The sequence below is a fragment of the Prunus avium genome, chromosome 3 (assembly GCF_965620075.1).
Source record: "Prunus avium chromosome 3, drPruAviu1.hap1.1, whole genome shotgun sequence".
NCBI lineage: Eukaryota > Viridiplantae > Streptophyta > Magnoliopsida > Rosales > Rosaceae > Prunus > Prunus avium.
Window position 1 is genome coordinate 38,180,363 of NC_142286.1, and position 20,410 is coordinate 38,200,772.

The 20,410-nt window shown below is 37.2% G+C and overlaps 3 protein-coding genes across 7 annotated transcripts; 2 read left to right on the plus strand and 1 right to left on the minus strand.

The window, feature by feature from the left end:
* The first annotated feature begins 3,876 nt into the window (after positions 1-3,876).
* Positions 3,877-5,431, plus strand: LOC110760889 (transcription factor PRE6-like). Its single transcript, XM_021963236.2, has 2 exons — positions 3,877-4,316; positions 4,980-5,431. Exons 1-2 carry the CDS (start codon positions 4,197-4,199, stop codon positions 5,133-5,135), a joined length of 276 nt encoding a protein of 91 aa, XP_021818928.1. The 5' UTR covers positions 3,877-4,196; the 3' UTR covers positions 5,136-5,431.
* A 2,229-nt stretch (positions 5,432-7,660) lies between these two features.
* On the plus strand, positions 7,661-11,434 carry LOC110760893 (RNA-binding (RRM/RBD/RNP motifs) family protein). 5 transcript variants are annotated; one of them, XM_021963242.2, is made up of 6 exons: positions 7,662-8,207; positions 8,331-8,504; positions 8,584-9,210; positions 9,894-9,969; positions 10,183-10,293; positions 10,836-11,434. In XM_021963242.2, the coding sequence occupies exons 3-6, from the start codon at positions 9,095-9,097 to the stop codon at positions 11,292-11,294; spliced, it is 762 nt and encodes a 253-aa protein (XP_021818934.1). In that variant the 5' UTR covers positions 7,662-8,207; positions 8,331-8,504; positions 8,584-9,094; the 3' UTR covers positions 11,295-11,434. The 5 variants fall into 5 exon arrangements, with proteins under 5 accessions (XP_021818937.1, XP_021818934.1, XP_021818933.1 ...); XM_021963245.2 differs by lacking the exon at positions 8,331-8,504 and having other exon boundaries at positions 7,661-8,207; positions 9,083-9,210; XM_021963241.2 differs by having other exon boundaries at positions 8,331-9,210.
* Positions 11,435-13,790: 2,356 nt separating this feature from the next.
* LOC110760894 (Glutaredoxin family protein) lies at positions 13,791-16,089 on the minus strand. The gene has a single exon (XM_021963247.2). It carries the CDS (start codon positions 15,473-15,475, stop codon positions 14,114-14,116), a length of 1,362 nt encoding a protein of 453 aa, XP_021818939.1. The 5' UTR covers positions 15,476-16,089; the 3' UTR covers positions 13,791-14,113.
* Positions 16,090-20,410: the final 4,321 nt, after the last annotated feature.

Genomic DNA, 20,410 nt, shown 5'->3' on the forward strand with positions numbered 1-20,410 from the left:
AAGATAAGCATGCGCTTAAAGATTTCATTCATACAACAAACATAACAAACCTAAGCTACCCCATGCTTTAATATTCAATTTAATGCTCTCAAACTTTAAAATTTTATGGCCAATTTCCACTGATCCTCAGGTGAACAGTGCAAGGATAATGTGACTGTGCTGTCCCATGGCTAAACGTGTTGCAGATCATCAGAGAAACAAAATGTGTGCTTCAAAATTCTATTTTTTCTCGACTATTTCTTTCCCCCAACTAATTTTTTCTTTCTCAACTATAACATTGCATCTTCCCATAAAAGAAGTATATGAAGGTTGGTTTTCTGTATAAAAAGAAAATTGCTTGGCAGTAAAATAATGTTGAGCAAGGCCTTGGTTTGTGAAGGACGATAGTAAGTCTGCCATGCAGAAGGAGCTTCTATAATAAGGGGCTATGTTGAAGGGGTTCACTCCAACAGTTCAATAATAACTTTGCACCGGATCAAACGCTTTTTAAGGACCCGCTTATTATAACCCCTCACAATAACCCCTCATTTTAGCCACCCCGTGCAAGGGAGGCATGGTTTTGTAAGGGGCATGGTTTTGTAAGAGGCTGGCCCAAATATGATAGGCCTAGTACATTCCAATACCAACCATTCCGGAATTTGGGTATGGTTATATCTGTTAGTAGAGCCCAGCAGATCAAAGTTACATTCTTTTCTGACCCACCAAATTGGGTTACCCTTTTTTCTTGCCTGTGGTTTGAACCCAAAATTAAAGCCTATCTAACACTAAGTTACAAATTGGTCTGCAGCTTTTCAAGCCATGGTTGTGGGTTTTTAACAGCTCTAGCTCTCTCCGTATGTTTTTGTTTGATGACTAGCGATAATATACTAAACTCACACAGACTACACGGATGCTAAAACGTTTCCTCTAGCTCTCGCTGTATGTTAATTTGTAATAATTGAAAAGAAAAAAGAAAAAAGGCAGAAAGAGTAGCCAATAATGAATCAGTGGCATAAATCTAGGCCTAGTTTGAATTTGCAGCAGTTTGTGTCTCTGCTGCAACCACACATTCAGTTATGCGTATATGATTCTTTCTGATTCATTGCAACTGTCATTATTGATGTTTAAACTCAACTACTGCTGCATGCGCATTTCAAGCGTGCCATTCTTTCTTTCTTTCCTTTTCCTTTTTGGGTGGTCAAATTATTTCTGTCTTTTCAAGTCTATATTGCATTACATTGACCATTGACCATTGTTCCACTGATCATGCATCCTAGAGAGAATTCAGCTAACCCCCACCAAAACAATTCGTTAATCAGTCAGCGTCCTCATGGAAACTTTGAGGGCCAGGAGATCTGCTAGGCTTTAATTTTCAACTTAGTCGGCAAAACAACTTTAAAAGAAAGAAGAACTATTTAAACATGCATGTCTTTAGGTGATCAAGCAATGAGTGCTAGCTGGTAAACTCTGCATTAACTCGTGGTGCATCATGCTAACAAGAGCCTAATTAGACATCATTAATTATTTGTTGGAGATTCAAAAACTACTCAGTAATGAAAGCAAATTCACAAATCAAATCATGTATATGAGTTTGGACTTGCAGATAATCAAAATTAAGCACTTTGACAAATTCATTAGTGAGTAAATCAAGGCATGAATTTGTCGGAGGCTCATGATCACCTCTTAACTAACAACACACTCAACTAATCAAATTGAATCAATCAAGGATTATATTAAACAAAATTCCTCTGATATAAAGTGTGTACTGTATGCTTATTAAGTCGCGCGAGTGAGAAAAGACTGGTGTATGTATATAAGATAGAATAACCCATCATTGAAGTTTTGGGTTTAAACCTAATGTCCTTTCCACATAAAAGCAAGACCCCAATAAATAATACAAAACTTTGAGAAATGAAACACATATGCCCCCAGCGGACCCCAAAAATTGGCAACACCTTATGAATGAATGGGGGGACCTCATAGAGTGAGCTATACGGCTCATCACAAGGAGCATAATGATTTACCAAAACAACAACACGAAGATAAATAACCACAGAGATTAATAAAAGAGCCGATTTTGCCTCAAATGAATCTCTCCTCTTGCGGTCCATTAAGTAAAATGGGGTCATGTACTTCGCCCTCATTTTTACAGCAACATCACATGCAGCATGTATATATAAGGACAATACATTACAATCAGTGAGATAAAGATGTCGATGCAAGATACAAAAACATTCATATATGGTGGTCAATTTTCTTACCTTCTTGTAATAATTAAGTCATGTGAATGTGGTACGCCTAGCATTGCTCTTTATGTATACGGCATCTGTATATGTGTGCGCAGTGGATTTTGTGCATATATATGAAGTTTTCCTATACCAGTTGATTGCAGATAGACAAATGCTAGAAAATTCATCTATCAAACTTTCTTTGGTGCCAGTGTGATATTATACACTGTGAATATATAATACACTTCGGTAGTATTCACTTGATCAATTATTATTCAAATTGAGAACATGATGTGCATGTGTGAGAGAGTTAAGCCAAAGAACATCTCTTTATAAATTGAATATATATATATATATGTATGTATATATGTAGCACATGGAGATTAGAGATCTAGAAACATCAAAGATACATACCCACACAACGCAATATATTTATCCCAAATATTATTTCGTTGGTGGGTGCCCGAAATGATCGTTGTTAAAGATATTGCTGGTGGTTGGCTAAAATAGAATTTGGCTATTGTAACACATGCGCATAGACACACAACACAAACACAGAGGTTCACATAGAGGAGAGCAGAGGAGGAGGAGGAGGAGGAGGTGGAGGGGTCCTTGCAGACAATTAAGGGTCGTCTAATTTTATAGTCACACGTGACAGTGCTTGACAAAAGCCTGGAAATTTCACATCTATGCCTGTTTTAGGAACACCTCCTACACCAACACCCTCTCGTGTATGTACTCATGTTTATGGCATGTTACGTGGCATGTCGTGTGTGGCAGGAAATGCCATGTGACCACCCCCTGGAGGCTTTGAGCCTTTTACAATTAATCCAGGTCGTATGCTTAATGCTAATATGCTATGCTATGCACTCAGTTATTTGTGTCTTAAACGACTATGTGCAAGTGACATGAGAAGGAAGATACATAAAGTAAAGATTTACTTCGTTAATTATATATTTTTTGGGTGAAGTCTGTGATCCTTACTGTTTTTGGTATAGTTTTATAACAGTAGAGATAAACTGAGTACACTTGCATAATGCATATGAGAATTTGATACGATTTTCTTGGGAATTAAGTAGAATATATAGGTCCAGCTTGTGTTAAAGGGAACCACAGCATGCCAAGTAGTAGAAGAAGAAGAAGTACCTGATGCGTCTCCTCTGTTTTCTCTGGTGACTGCCCTGAAACATAGGAGTTGTGGCTGAAAATTCAAAGGGGGTGAACGTGGCAAGAGCCCATTGGTGAATAAAATTCAGTGACATAGTTTATGAAGTAGAGGAGGATCAGTATCCTATGATGATCACATGGTGTTGCGTATTGCGACATGTACATGAAGGCCCCACATTGTTGGCTCAAAAACAAACACATTTCTCCAAGCCCACTTGAAATCAAACCCCAACTTGGGAGCACACACACAACAAGTCTATGCTCTCTCTCTCTCTCTCTCTCTCTCTCTCTCTCTCTCTCTCTCTGTGGCTTAAAATACCAGGTCTAGTACACTACTTTCTCCAACGCAATTGTCTTCTTCACATCCAACATCGCTGTCTAAGTTATTGTACGCCTTCTCTCTCTGCTCGTTTTCCCTTGTGGTCCTTGCTCTCTTTACATCTCTCTTTTCGCTGTCTGGGGTTATAAATTCATATATCTTATTTATATATATATATAGGACTTGTAGTACTTGGTCTTTCTGCTACTAGCTCCTCTTCTTCTTCTTCTTCTTCTTCTTCTTCTTCTCCTCCTTTTGATCTACTCCTTCTCCTTCCTTTTCCTCCTCTGGAGTACTTTTTCCTCACAAATTGGCTCTTACGTACGTGCCCACGTACCTCTTTTAGGTTAATATTTCTCCTTCCCCAGCTAGCTATATATATATATATTAATATTAATTAATATATAAAGCCCCCGTAGCCAGGCTGATCATCGATCTCTCTCTCTCTCTATATATATATAAAACCAGCTGTAGCTAACAGTCTAGATATATAGCTAGAGATCATGTCTAGCAGAAGGTCGAGGCAGTCTGGAACTCCAACGATCAAAGATGACCAAATCATTGAACTTGTCTCCAAATTACGCCAACTGGTTCCTGAGATTCGTGATAGGCGCTCCGACAAGGTAACTAAACTACTCTTTCTCTCGTATATCATATATCTTTTAGAATTCAATAAATGAGTGAGTAATTATGAGAAGTGCATGCCTTTTCTAGAATGCGATTCACAGTTTCATATATATAAATATATAAATATATATATTATCATATATAGTTGGGCTTAAAGGTTTCTAACAACCCAAGTGAAGGTAGATGGAAACTGTGGGGAAGAAATAATAATAACTTTAGGGTATATCATGGTAAGTGCACCACATGCACTTTGTAATATTGTAGTCAATTTGGACTGTTCGAGTAGTCTAAACTTGACCCGGACATCAAGGACTTGTTACATTTTCCATAGGACCTAGACAATATATGCATATATCAAATATATATAATTATATATAGGTTTCTCATTGACCAAAATATACTAAACAATGTCATGGTTGGAGTTGGAGTTGGACCGTTTACCACTAAACCTCATCACATGTCATGTGGCATGTGTGGTCGTATTTATATGTAGAAGGTGTAGAATTTATTAAGCTATATGTATCATATGGTTCAAGTAGATGATTGAGAGTTCGTAATAATTTGTGAAAAGTTTGTCGTAGAAATATTAGAAAGCCAGTAGTTGTGGCGCTAATTGAGATCTGACTTTTGATTGATATAATGTCGTGCAAGCTCTGCAGGTATCAGCATCTAAGGTCCTACAAGAGACTTGCAGCTACATCAGAAACTTACACAGAGAGGTTGACGACCTAAGTGAGCGACTCTCCCAACTACTCTCGACAATTGATGCTGATAGCCCGGAGGCCGCCATAATTAGGAGCTTGATTACGCAGTAGATGATCAGCTACATCATGATCATCAGACCCTTAATTATATATTTATATATAATTGTGTTTTGATGATGAATTTATATAGTTAAATTGTGTTCATCTAGGTTATCTGGTCACCAGATTATTAAACAAGGCCAGTTAGCTAGGGTACTCAGCAGTACTGTATGTATTTAAAGATGTCCTGTCCTGTCATGTCCTATCCTGTCCTGTGTTGTTAATTAGAGCGAGGGCCTAGTAATATGTATTCAAGTTTGTTTAATAAATTAAGGAGGACTTGGACTACTATAGCAAGTCTTTATGCACTTGCTAGGCTAGCTTCATTTCATTGAAACTAGAAAATTATAACTGCAACAATCTCTTTCTTCCACTTATCCCACTTTTAGCTTGCCTGTTTTAATACCATAAACCAAACACTTTTCTTGACCGTGACACAGTGAGATCAAAGTGGCCAAACCAACAAGTGACAAACTGTCAAATACTCACGTGAAAATAATTATTATAGGGCCGGCGATTCGAACTATGCAGGGTGGATTTGGATGTGCAGATTAAATTAGGGGCTGCAAATCATCTTGGTTAATTGGCATACAAACTCTAGCTAGCTAGTCTCTAGAAAAAAAAAAAGTATATGGATCGATATCAAATATATTATATCTTATCCTCATACATACGTATTTTAATAATCTGTTGAATCTAGACCATACAATAGTGAAAAAAGTATGTTTGACCTAAAAGATCAGTGGATCTTAGATTCGAAACCCCTAAACACCCGTTTGCGTGAATAAGGCATCTATCTACGTCCTCAAAATTTATTCCGTAAGCCTTCAGATTTCTGCAGAAAGATAGATAGATATAGATATTAAGGTATTTTTCTCATGAGGTTTGTCGACATGTGTGTGTGAGGACGAAGAAAACTTTATATATATGTCATACGGTCGCATTGCCTTCCAAAAAGTCCCTTGTCGGATTATGTACAACGTCAACATGACTTACAGTTACAGCTGATATGCTGGCATTGCCTTCCTAAAAGAATCTTGCCCACATGCCCATGCAGCCCAGTCCGTATGAACATGTACTGCCCAGGATAAATATACATATATGTATATGCAGTCTTGTAACAATTTTATTTGAGAGGCACACCTTTATCAACGGTGCATAATCAAGCGATCACATCTATGACTATAAGGATTTTTGACAAACACCTAATTTTTCATGAACCACATCGATCCATCTATAGGGATCGACCTAACCTATGTCAAAGTTGGGCAGGACAGTAGTATAAACTGGGAGTAAGTTTACATCATGAATTTGTATCCTTTCGTTTCCCTTCTCATAAGTTTTGTCAGTTTACCCGGAAACTTTATATCCTTAGAACATAGACTAGCTACCTAGTTCTTTGTATTGGACCACTCATTATGTTAGGCAATCAACTCTATGGATGGCCACTCTTTTTCTTTTTGCTTCTTTTGTCATCCAAAATAACTTCCGTCTCCACATATGAATGTTACAGTTCATACCAGAGTTCCACATGCATACTTGCGTCTATATTTTCCTACTTATTATGCATTTAGTCAAGCAATAGGCCCCAATTGATCACATAATAATAAAGTGGTAAAACGGGAACTTGAATCCGGGACCACTTGGAAGCATATGCAAGAGGCATGGGCTAATTAACAACTATTGCTAACACCCTGATAAGGTCAATATATATTTGCATCCATATCTGAAAAGGAAATATATGAGTTGACCATTCATCGAAGGGAGTCGTCTAGAAACTGTTAGCTGATAAGATGACAAATATATACAGTATGTTATTATGTAGATGTGGATGATTAGGAGAGGGTTTAAAGGATATTTCCCATGCTTAACAAACATGATGAAGACACTAATTAAATCAACCTGCAAAGGTTGTCAACGTTAAAAGGAACATTTATGAAATCCATCGAGGAGATTGTCTTTATACTTACGCAACATCCCATTACTTAATTAAAATTATTCACAAAACCAAGGAACTAGTTTTGTTTGATTGCTAACAAACAAAGGAAGAAAAATATCGCAAGGAAAACTTGGAATGTACGTACAGAACTCGGCTAAGTTATATAATTGGGAAGGCGTACGCATCGTCTACTTAAGTTAATGACAAGTCATTATGCATGTGATCGTGAGTATATTCATATTCATATTCGTCAACCATCCACCTCTCAGAGATGCCTCAAATTCTTGTGGAAAGCTCAACTAGAATCCTCCCCTCCACATGAACCCCAAACCATCACCATCAACTAGTTACATCGCGAAGCCCGATCATAGTGTGCATTGCAAGTCATGAGTCCGCATAAGCATATGTTACGCAGTTTCTTATCTTGTTCAAATTGTTTTCTCCGTGTACTGATTTTGATGTGTTATATATATATATATATATATATATGTTTAACGGGCCAACATATATCCACAACTAGTTACTAAAAATATACCGAATTAACTCATTATAAAGGTATATCGTCCTATGTAATGTAAGTTGAACCACCTCCAACTAAGTAGAGATAATTACCATTACACCAACAACTAATTGACGTTGGTGTTATATGTTTGTTTGTCATCTAAGAACTTTGGAAAAAAAAAATCATCATAATTAGTATGACACATAAACATAAGAAATAGCTCAACAATGTTTAGTGCGCGCCTTAATTTCTGATATTAAAGACTTTCTAAAATCACACCATTTTTAATTTTGCGGGGCATGTATGAAAAAGTTATAATTTCGCGGGGCTTTTCACTAATTTCGTCTTCTGAGTGTTTGGACGGTTGGACCTTAACCAATACGCCACCGTTCATTGGTGCAGCAACCTTTGCCTGTTTTTGTTATTTATTTTCATTATTATTATTTTTTAAAGGACCTTTTGACCTTTATGATTATCCTCATCCTAACTGAAAACTAGATTCCCCGCCACTCGGATCATAGAAATCTCCGACGGCGGCTTAAAGGGATAAGCCCCACGCCACGCTCCTCCAACGACAATCAAAACCACGCTCTTCTTCTTCTTCTTCATTGGAGCTTCTAACGCTCTCAAAATTCGACAACAGGTATGCAAACTGTAATATTTCTCAAGTTCACAAACTTTTCTGTCTGGGTTGTTCAGTTCACCTAGTTCCCATTATCAAATTAGCTTCAAATTCGTTTATTTTTGTCCAAATTATCAATGACAGAATCATCAAGTGGCTTTGACTTGGTTAATCGCGACAATTAATCAAAAGACATTAGCACTGTGCCTAAAGTTTGTCACTTTCCCACTATCTTTGGCTTTCTTTGATGCTTATAATACAAGTTGACATTGGTTCTTAGGAATTTGTAGGAGACTGTGTTTCTATGATGGTTCTGAGGTGAAAATCCCTCTCTTTCTTTGTTTCAGAATTATAATACGAAATTATGCATATTAATGCTGCGTTAATTGATGCGCAGAACATGCTGTTTTATAGCCACTTAATGCAGGGCCTCTTCTAAGAGTGGCTGAGAATCATGCAGGGAAACTGCATCATTGCCTTGGAATGTTTCTGACTTTAGATGGGTTTCAAGTTTTTAAATTTTATTTTAAGGCTGATGTATTCAAGTTATCATTGGTTTGGAATTAAACTTCATGGTTTCACTAGATGTTAGAAGAAGCATCCAATTGTCTTTTCTTCTGTTTTTTCCTTTTAATTTGATGTAGGGACCACTGAGGGTTATTGGCCTATGGCGTATGGATGATCTTTACATGTGCAATGCAAGCAAAGCTTGTTCGAACATGATAATGCCTTCTATCCATTTCTGATATTTTCCTTATCTCTTTCGTTTAGTCCTCAAACCTTACTATGAAAGGCTATTATGATTCCAACCAAAACGAACAGAATGATTCTTAGATGACCATTTATGTTTATAAGCCGGTTTTAAGTATCCTCTCAATCCAGTTTTTTATTCCAAGGATTTCAGGAAAATGTACCCTGGTGGTTACACTGCTGAAGTGACAAACTTATCCCCTAAAGCTACAGAGCAGGATGTTTATGACTTTTTCAGTCATTGTGGTGCAGTTGAGCATGTTGAAGTCATCAGGTATAGAATTCATCTTCCCTTGCTTTTAATTACTGACAATGATTCCATTGTTTTGTTTTTTATTATGCACTGAATCTGGAAAGTGATTGTTTAGTGATGATTATATATGGGGTTTGTCCACCATAAACTCATTGAGTTGGTCAGAAGCTGCTTGTTTTTGGAGAAGGTCAAAAGGAAAAATGCCTTTTGGGAAGCCTCTTTAACTTTTTTGATCTAGAATTAAGTAATTAAAGAAATAGAAGTCAGCATCATAAACAATGGTATATAATTTCGGTTTTCCACGAGTTTAGAAGTCATCATTTTGGCTCTCAGGTGTGCTCATTGCTGTGTTTTCTGTTAATGGAATCTTCATATTCATAATGGCCTCACCGTAGCAATGGGATCATAAACTTTAGTTTGCATGAACAACAGTGGAATTACTTTTAGTAATTCAGTCAAATCCCATTTGATAACTGACTGCTCTCACTCAATAAAAACTTGCTTGTGAAGAAAAGAAAAAGGGAAAAATTTGAGCATCTGTAATGAGAAATCTTCAAAACTGAGACGACAGGTCCTAAAGATCGAATATGATAAGTCATATGCTTCCATGAGTTGTACAATATTTCACCTAATTCATTCATTCCTTTGAAATTTCTTAATGAATGTGTATTTGACTGGGAGAATGCTTTTGTCGTTGGGAACAGATCTGGTGAATATGCCTGTACTGCATATGTGACATTCAGAGATGCGTTTGCTCTACAAACTGCTGTGATGCTCAGCGTAAGTTTCTGGGCACTCTACCCTGAATTGTGATAAATGGTGATTCATAACTTTTGACTGCTTTTGCTTTAACAAAATGATCACTTTTTCATATGGAGTTGAAATGCCTTGTCTGAACTAAATCCAAGGATGAACCTTAGTGCCACAATGCCCCGGATGTTTGACATTGTTTGTTCACTAATTTCTCTTTCCGTCCTTGTTTCGAAATTCCAGGGAGCTAGCATTGTAGACCAATGTGTATCCATAACACGCTGGGGAAGTTATATTGATGAATCTGATCCTTGGAACAATCCATACAATCCTGAAGGCAACACTAGCTCAATGGTATGTAACCTACTACTTGGATTGGATTGGTTGAAGGTTAATTACAGTACAAGCTTACACAACAAATTTTCTTGTGATTTTGAAATGTCAGTGGTTCTTTTAAGAATTTAATCGGATGGTTAAAAAGGTATCATAGATGAATACTAGAACTTAGAAAGACGGTAATATAGAAAATTTGGATCAAATGTGCAAAGGGTCGGCCCAAAGGTAAGCAAAGCCTTGTCTTGGGCCCCCTTCAGAAAATTGAACAAAGGCTTAAACTCTACTAAAATATCAGTAAAATTCTTATCCAGGCCCATATAGGGCGAAAAGAAAAAACCACCATCATTTTTCGAAAAATTTGCTTTCAGAAAAATTAGAAGCTCTAACTTGATTTCAATTAAGAGATTGTGTGGGTCGGGGGTGAGATTAAGGGTGACTTTGGAAAATTTTGAATGTTATGTACCACTTAATTATCCAAACCTGGCTTAATTATCAAATTGACTGTCTCAATTGCTATTCAAACTTTTCATTGTTTCTTAAATCTTGTATAACATTATCAGGCTTTTCACACGAGTGAGTTCATTTCTACTCCTGGAGAAGCAATAACAGTTGCTCAGGAAGTTGTCAAAACAATGGTAGCCAAGGGATATGTTTTGGGCAAGGACGCATTAACAAAGGCCAAAGCTTTCGACGAGTCCCATCAAGTCTCAGCTACTGCAGCAGCCAAGGTTTATGAGCTAAGCAATAGAATTGGGCTCACTGAGAAAATCAATGCAGGCATGGAAGTTGTTAAATCCACAGACGAGAAGTTCCATGTTTCCGATATCACCAAATCGGCCGCAACTGTTGCTGGAACAGCAGCAGTGGTAGCAGCCACAGTTACTGGGGAAGCAGCTGTGGCAGCAGGAAGCGCTTTAGTCAATAGCAGCTTCTTTGCCAAGGGAGCTCTGTGGGTTTCAGATGTATTGACACGTGCAAGCAAAGCTGCAGCTGATTTGGGTTCTCATACCAGTAAATAAACAACGTTCACATTTGTCTTGTCTATTTTATCTCCTATAAATTTTCTTTGCAAATAAATAGGCCTTGAAGTAAATTGTGATCTAATAGATGACCTTTCAAAATCGTTTAGAAACAATCTTGCTGGTTTTTCTTTTGACCATGTTATCTGCTTTGACCATATCATCTCATTGACCAGTCTTGGAAGGCAAGCATCCCCTGGATGATCAGCAACTATGGCTTGACTCTCATTTGAACAACCAGAATGTTAATATTTCAACCATAAATCAAAGACTATGGTTGTTACTTTCATAATTAAGGTTTAAGCTTCACAACTCCCACTGCCTGCCTCCCATTAACTAACTTCTAATTTCTTTATTTGTTTTATTAATAATGCTGTTCTTCACCTGCCAACCGATCAATCAGTATATACTTATTCAGCAAGCCCTAGTCTTTGCTTCCCAACGACCCCGTAATGTTCTAAAGTTGACATTATGTTTTTTGGCCGACATCTAAAGCCAACCACCAGTGCCCTGCATATCTTCTAGACTGCCAATTACTAATTCGTATATTCAGAAAGCTACCTTTTTGCTTCTTCTTTTTTGGGTTTATGGCTTAATGCTCAACTCCTAAAGGGGATGACATTGTTTTGCTTTTAGTTGATAAGATTCCAGCTTTATTTAGCCTTTTATTTTTTGGGTTTATGCCTTAATTAATGACATGCTGAACTCAGTAAGATTGATTAACCAAAGGGTTTTTAGTTGGTGAGATCCTAGCTTTACGCCCATTACTGATTATGAGCGCACAAAAGCAGACAAAGCATCCACATGACTTTCTCCTCTACGCTTTGTTTGGTGTTAGGGAAAACGTATATTGTAAAACATGGCGGTGTAAGAGTCCCATCATTGAAATCATATTATACAACTAAAAGGCTGGGAACTGGTTTGCCCTTTTCACATATGGCTATCACTTTCCAGAGAACCAGCCGAATATGTGGCAACCAAAATATTGATATTGATCCAACAACATTATATGTATAGACTTGAACATCTTTCAATCTCCCTTTACAAAGAGAAAAGAAAAACCCAAGTGGAGGATGAAGTCCTAGACCACAACTGTGGTTTAGTGACTCGTCCCCTTGCACTCAAGTTCAAATCTCATTCCCGTAACTTAAATTAATGTACGATTATAGCAGAAAGGAGAAAAGAAAAAGACCCCAAGTGGAGTAGATGATAGAGGGATGGACCACAATTGTGTAACTTTCAGATAATGTCGTTACCTCAAAAAAATTTAATGGGAGTGTTTTTATTCAGCAGTACTAATGACATATGTTTTCGACAAAAAACAGTTGTTTCCATTGGTCTTTTATCCTTTTCCCTTTCCTTTTGGACACCACATAGCACATTAATGGCCTCTATGGGTCTATCTCTTAAAGAAAAAAACCCCAAGTCGATATGATTTGATTAGATGGAGAGTGTCACTTGAAAGAAGAAAAAAACCCATTAGTTTGGATTATGTAGATGCCCCTTTTGTGGCACCACCAGTTGTTTATGGCACCTTGCCAGGATAATATATTCTGCCTAGTATCTTACTTAATTGTCATGAGCCGTCCTGTCTAAGTCTAATTCATATATAATAAGTTGTCTGTGCCTTGGTTTTTTTTCACCAACTCATCAGCTTCAGGTGATATTTCAAGTCTTTTTTAATCAAAGCTTTAGATAAAGAAACTTTATTGAAGGAAAGGAAATAATAATACATTAGTTTGCCCTTTTTTTGGGGTTGTAAAGTAGGTTTCATGCCCTACTTGTATTTTACTTGTCAAGACCAAAGACGGTGGATTGACCAGGGCACTCTCAAATTTTGTTCACTCGCCGACATTGACCCTGATAATTTCTTTCTTTCTTCACCTAATTTGCTTGGCATGCATCAAAATGTTTGATGACCCTTCCCGTCTCTGAGATGGTTGCAGCCAACTACTATATTGTATACACAACACAACCATAAAATAATATTGAGTACAAATTATATAATTAATCATCAATTTCATACCAAACTAACTTACTTTCTTCTTCTATAATATATGTACTGTGCACATACATATTACACAGCCGTCCATGTATGAAAAGATGTGCCCGCAGCACTAACAGTCTAGCACTTTCTGCACAACCTTTAAGAAATTACATTATTTTTCTGCTAAATTTAATGATTTTTTAGGTGTCCTTAACAGACCTAGAGGAAGAAGTTGATGGTCTGCTGCTAGTAATTGTATATCACCACTGGAATAATATTGTTTTGTTAATCACGATCAATTACGTTATGTTATATATTACGTTATGTTATATTTGATAACTTTTTCACAGATGTTAATTGATTGAAAATAGCACTCCCGTCACATGCAAATTCTTCTCTTTTATAGTGACTGTATTGGCATCAAATTTAAGTGTGGCATGCAATTAGAAAACAAGGTTTTCAAAGATTATGGTGGTGTGTGCATACAACAACTGAAAGAAGAACAAATAGCTGAGAATACAGGGCATTTCATATGTGCTCTTCAAATTCTTGTAGAGGATATATAGTATTACAATACAAGGCTTTCTCATTTGTTTTCTTCTTTGGAAACAAAACTAATGGAAATTATACAGCCTTCATAGAGGTTGAGGGGACCTGCTTCTGCCTGCTTGAAACATTATTCACTGTTTCCTATTGCAGTTTTTTTTTCTTCTCTTGAAATGGAATGTACCAAAACTCTATACTGTACAACAAACAACTCACCAAGAAAGAAACCCAAAAGAAGCACCAAAAAATGGTCAAAACTAAGTACCTGTGTTTAGGCCACAGAAAACTAATAGCAACATATTGGACAACGTATTAGGCCATTTTCATTACAATCTGGGCACCGTTGGAACCCCGACTCACCCTCCTCTGCTTCTTCCTCCTCTTCTTCTTCATCTTCTTCGTCACGATCAGCATCTTCATAATATATTTTACAGCTCCCTGAGCATGTTTCACATGGCACAAACCTTATATCCCCACAAGCATCACAAACTCCACCACCTCCAGCACCGCCACCATCCAATTTTTCATAAGATTCAAGCAACTTCTCGAGCTTCCCATCTTCGTGCAATTGCCGAATTTCATCAGCTCCACCAATGTACTTGTTTCCCAGAAACACTCTGGGCAGGGCAACCCCACTGAACCCATCTTTCAAAAGCTCCTTCAGCTCCTCCTTAAACCCCGAATGCATCGAAACGTCTCGCTCATCGACTCGGACCCCTACGCCCTTCAATATCACCCTCACATGGCAACAGTCCTCGTACGTCTTCCTTACACCTCGGAGGCTCGTGAAGTACAATACAACCCTGTCCCTGTCCTTGTTGTCCTTTACCTTGCCACAAGGTACTGCATCACATTCGTACTCTGTAACAATGCCATTGCAGGCCAAAGCCGGCTTCTTTTGGACACCCAACTGTGAAAAATGAAAAGGGTCGTCGTCGGATTTGAGCTCCGATAACGATTTTCTGAACGCGGAAATGACTTCGGGATCGAAGTCTGAGATCAAGGAATTGGAATCCACACGATCGTCTTCTGTCAATTGAAGCCACATGGGCTTAGGTGACACGGTACCGTTTTCGTGTAGCTTTGATTTGGGGCGATCAGCAGGGGAAATGGGCACTGGACTTGGGCTTCTAACAACATCAAAAGAGAAGCTCCGGAGGTGATGAGCTGGTGACCTGAAAGGGCTTATGTCTTCAAGGCCTTCCATTAGCTCCCAAGTATTGATCGTCTCGGGCTCGCCCGGGGGTGTCCTGATTGGGGTCCTGGGTACAATTTTTGGGATTTTCTGATCGATCATATTAGACCATGTCTTCGCTTCGATTAGTCCCATTGAAAATTCCTTTTTGTTGTCCTGCACATTTTCCTTTCCATGTTCATCAGTTTTGTGACCGTTACCAATAATGTTCTCCTTGTCGATGTGATCATTGCCATTAGCAAATCTGTTGGCCTCGAGGTGGTGGTTGCTTTGAAGGGAGGGATCGGGCTTGAGAGAGCCCAAGGTGGAGGAGGTGAGTGCAACAACATGGTAGCTGTCGCCTTTGGTTTGAGGTGGGTGGTGGACGTGCATTGAGTAGCTTCGGGAAACTGGAGAATAGGGGTTCTGGCAGTGCCGGCATCGTGACTTTTGCTTCGAGCTTGCGCAACCCATCACCCCAAAACCCACCAATTTGATTCAAACAAAGAGAATTGGATCAAACAATCAAAAGGGTACTTTGATATCGGATTTGGGAAACGGATTAAAAGAACATTCTTGGTTGTTTTGATGAGTTTGAAGATCCAGTGAATTGGGAAATTGTTGGGTTAGGAATCTTTCTTCTTGTTCATGCATTTATTTTAGTAACGAGGGAGACAGAGACAAAGACAGGGGTAAACAAAAGCGTTGAAACTCACATTAATGAGAGAGAGAGCTCGAAACTGCGCAAACCCAGTTGGGGGATTGGCTTGAATTAATTATCATCAACGACGTCAAGGAGACCATCAAGGAGCCAATCTGCAAAAGGCCTTGAGAAAAAACGACAAAGGAAGGAAGGCTGAGAAGAAGACGAAGGAGCGGATTTCAGAGGTCCTGGAATTTGCAGTCCGTGAGGCAGAGGCCTACGAATCGAAATTCCATAACAAAAGGGAATAAAGTTGTGAGAAAATACAGAATTTCAATAAAAAAAAGTCAAATAACGAGGGCGAAGACCATTTCTTTATTTCCCACTCTCTGTGTCTCTAGAATGAAAAAACTGCAACGGGGTCGTGGAAGCAAGAACCCACCTTCCCAAAAAGAATGTGTCAATATATACGTCTTTTACTTGGTAAATAATTAAAAAAAATTACCAGAAAAAACCAATAATATATGTATATATTACAAAATGTAACGTCAACGAAATAGTTTTTTTTTATAGAAAACTAAATAGAATTAAGAAAAAGTAAATTAATTATTAATAATAAAAAAGTTTGGAAAATGAAATGGATAATCAAATAGCGGGATTTATTGCTTGAATGGCTCTAGAAGACTGAAGTCGGACAAGGGTAGCAACATTCGCTGCTAGACTTAGGTGGAGAGTGTGATTTAAGCGGAGGAATTGTGGTCCCATGTGTTCTTGTAAATTTGTAATTACGATGACTATGACATGAAGGATGTAACAATTCCCTTTAATAGAGTAATAAAACATAACTTCTGTCAATGGGGGTATAGTGTCGTAGAAAATCACTTTGACTTGTAGATTAGTGGTCTCAAATTCGAATCTTAACACTCTCTTTCCTTTATAATTTAGACTTTAGACTATTGTTTGTATTAAATAAAACATAAATAGATAAATGAGAATTCTGTAGATTTATTATTAGTTTTAAAATTTTAGTATTTACCTTGTGGTGGTGTTCTTATGGTTTGGCTAATTATATTTTATATTTACCTCTTTTAGGTTTTCTGTGTAGTTTTCACCTTTTCTTTTGTGAGAGTTTTCCAAATCTCTTTCGTGAGAGTCTTATCTGTATTTATATGACTTGGTTTTTTTCAAGCTTCTCATCTATTTGATTGTTCTGAGTTTGCAATCTTAATTGAGATGTCTATGCCATAGTTTCTTTGATCTTAGTGATCGTTAGTGGAGGCGCACAAGATTTTCTTAATTTTGATGTTAGATCACTCCATTATTGTAATGGCCCTTGTGGTTAGTTTGTATTGACCTTGACTAGTGTGTATTGCCCTTTTGTGGCTAGTGACTTTTTTTTGCTGAATTATGAATTCAATCCCATAATTTCTATTATAAAAAAAAGATGTATGAACTTTTACAAAATATTCATATTGGAATATAATAAGAAAGTGAATAAGAAATGGTAACGGTATTTTCTGTTTATTCGTCAAACACGAAAGCCTCGTTTGATTTGAGGGAAAGGATGCTTAGGGATGGAAAATCAATTATTTTACCATGTTTGTTAAGTTCAGGCATGAGAAATCGTTGCCTTGCACATGGGAAAGTATGGGGAAAGTGAAGCCCTCCTCCCCTCTTGAGTTTTGTTTTACTCCTCATGGGAAAGTTTGGGAAAATGAGCTAACATTATATACACATTTTTAATGACCATATTGTCCCCATTAACAATTTAGAATTACAATATAGCATTAAATACATTCTATTTTCATTTGATTTCATATGGGTATAATTGAAAAATTAAACAAACTTTGTTTTACATTCATACACAAACCAAACATGTAAAACAAAATAAAGTGGTATTTCTTGGTTACTTTTCCAAGATTGCCAAGCATAGAAAGTGAATCTCCATTTCCTATCGTTTAGAAAATGAAATGAGAAATAATTTCCCCTCAAATTATTTCTATGAACCAAATGGTACCTAACGAGATTGCATAAATGAATAAGAAATGATAATGATATCACCTTAATCAATTGCGAGGGAATTTGTTTTAATTTTACAGCAAGGACCAGTGCATGGGGATTGGCTCTTATTATTACACCGTCCATGTGATGGCACGTGGACACTTTTCTTTGCAGTTGCCAACACCCCAGTTTTGCCAATCGAGTATAAATTTGTAACCTAATCGCTTTTCATAATGGCTGCAACCGAACAAGGTAGCAGTTCATTATGCTTCAAAATTAAATTAAAAGCTAAGGTTTTGGTACCCACCGGAACAGTAAGATGACTAGTACTATTAAGTACGTCCGTTTTTTATTTAAAAATGAAATATCAATAATGTGTCGATATTATTTTCATTAAAAAAACGTACTGACATATTATTAATAGACTTTTAACAACATTATTCCGTATTCGTTCTTCAATAAACACGAACAATTTCTAATAAGGCGAACATTACTTGATGCTAGCAACAACACGCAATTGATGTGCATGACACTCCCATTAAACATACATAGAGGGAAGAAAAAAATAGGGGAGTTTGGATAAACAATTTATAAGTCCGAGAATATCAAAAAATGATTAAAATAGTAAACGCATTTCGAAAGAAAGAATCATAATTAATTAGCCATAATGATTAAATTAGTGAACTTGGCCACGTTTTGTGGGTTTGAAATCATGGAGTGGGTGAGTGGCTTCTTGGATGGAATGTTTGTCTGCCGACTTGTGCTTCTTGTTTAAGTTCATGGCTTCCACTATCCTCCTAGTAACCAAGGCCTGATAATAAAATATTTTATAATGTGTTTTTGGGGAAAATTTAATTTCGGGGTAGACATTTTGGAGCTAGATCGGACGGCTGAGGTTATCTAGTTGATCTAATTTTTGAGATCACAATCAAACCAACTGTTTACTCAATAAATTTTTGGGAGACTAACTCAATTTATCTTTAACAAAATAATTAAAAAAATTAAAGAAGCAAATATGGTCTTAGCCAAGTTGGCTGGTCTTAGCCAAGTTGGCTAGAGCGGATATGCTCTGCACCTATGTTCGAGTCCCTCTTCTCATAATTTAGATTATATTAAAGTAAAATATCATTTGTATTTTTAAAAATTTCTAATATTACTGTTGGTATGGGGTTTTTTTTTTTTTTTTTGGGGAGTTATCAGTTTTGGTTGGCCATCAAGATAAGCTTTAGACCAGCCCACGTGAAGCCTGGTATAGCTGGGCTTTTAATTAGGTGATTTTAGGGATAATTCTACAATTCTAGGCTAGATTGATGCTAGCCCAATATATGATGTAAAATGCTCCTAAATATGCTTAAACTTGTGAGGAAATGCTATAATGAGGCCAAAACGTTTTACCAAAACAAGAAATGTTCAAACTGATACTCGGGCCTGGGCCTGTTCTAATTTTTGAGTTTTAATTTGTTTTTCTTCTAGCTAGCCCGCTCTGAATCTTTTGATTTTATTTTATTTTATATATAAATGTGATATTCTACTTTAATGTAATCTAGATTACGTGGAGGGGAATTCGAACTCGAGTGCAGAGTGGGGAGTATATCGGCTCTAATCAACTTGACTAAGCCCCTGAATCTTTTGTTTATAAAAGCATATTTAGATGGACTAAAATATGTTTGGCCTTCTCTAGTGGAATGGAATTGGTTTCATCTTAATTTTCTTTTGTAATAGAATTACATTTTAATTCTTTGCACATTGTTTTGTGAAGATGATGTACCTGAAATTTTTCTTGACCCCCATGGAAACCAGAAGATTCAGCCTCTTATGGAATCTCAAAATCTTCCTATACATGCAGTCAAATCCAATTCTGGTCCTGTGCATTAATTATCAATTTTCTTTTAAAGAAAATAGAATAATCTACTTTTTCCGTATTTTTCCAAGTTGTGTTGTTATACTGGTTCTCTCTCTCTCTCTCTCTCTCATGTTGGTTTTAATTAGTGGATGCAAAATCAGAATAAGCTTTCAAATATGTCTATTTTTCTTTCCCATCTAGGGATACCCCCATCTGTTTAGGTTGAATTCACTTGGATACCCTTGTTGTGATGCCAACTGATCAAGTCTTTTTTTTTTCTTTTCTCCTTTTTGTGACATTGGATGGAAGGGTCCCATCAGACTCAATGATATGATTAATACGTTTGTGTAATCCAGAACCAGTAGTGAACAATTGAGAGAGAGAGAGAGAGAGAGAGAGAGAGAGAGAGAGAGAGAGAGTATAGTGTATACAAACATGAGCAATAAATTAATATTTCATGGGTTGGAGAATAGAAGAAGCACCACAAGTTAACATATTTGCAGCATTAAACTAAACAACATGATGGTTGAAGAATCCCCATCACAACGAAAGAAGAGAAGAGAGGAAGGGAAGTTGAAGCAGGGCACATGGAAACAGGAGGCCATGTGGGGAAGATTCAGAGCCACTTTCTTTAATTTATTTTTGAAGTGAGCAACAAAGGAATAACATGGATCCACCCTACTCCCAAGGGGGGGTACCCTCTAAACTTCAAATAAAGGCATGTGATTGTAAGAGGAGCTTTGTTGTAGGCCAGCCCAATGCTGTACATCTGTAGGCTCCACTTTCTTGGCCCCACAAAACCCACCCCAATTGCCTATTTAATTATTTATCCCCCACTTTCTCCCCTCCCTGAAAAACAAAAAAGACGATATTTATAACTTAAGTGGTTAAGAGTATTTACACATACACCTAAGGTCTTAGT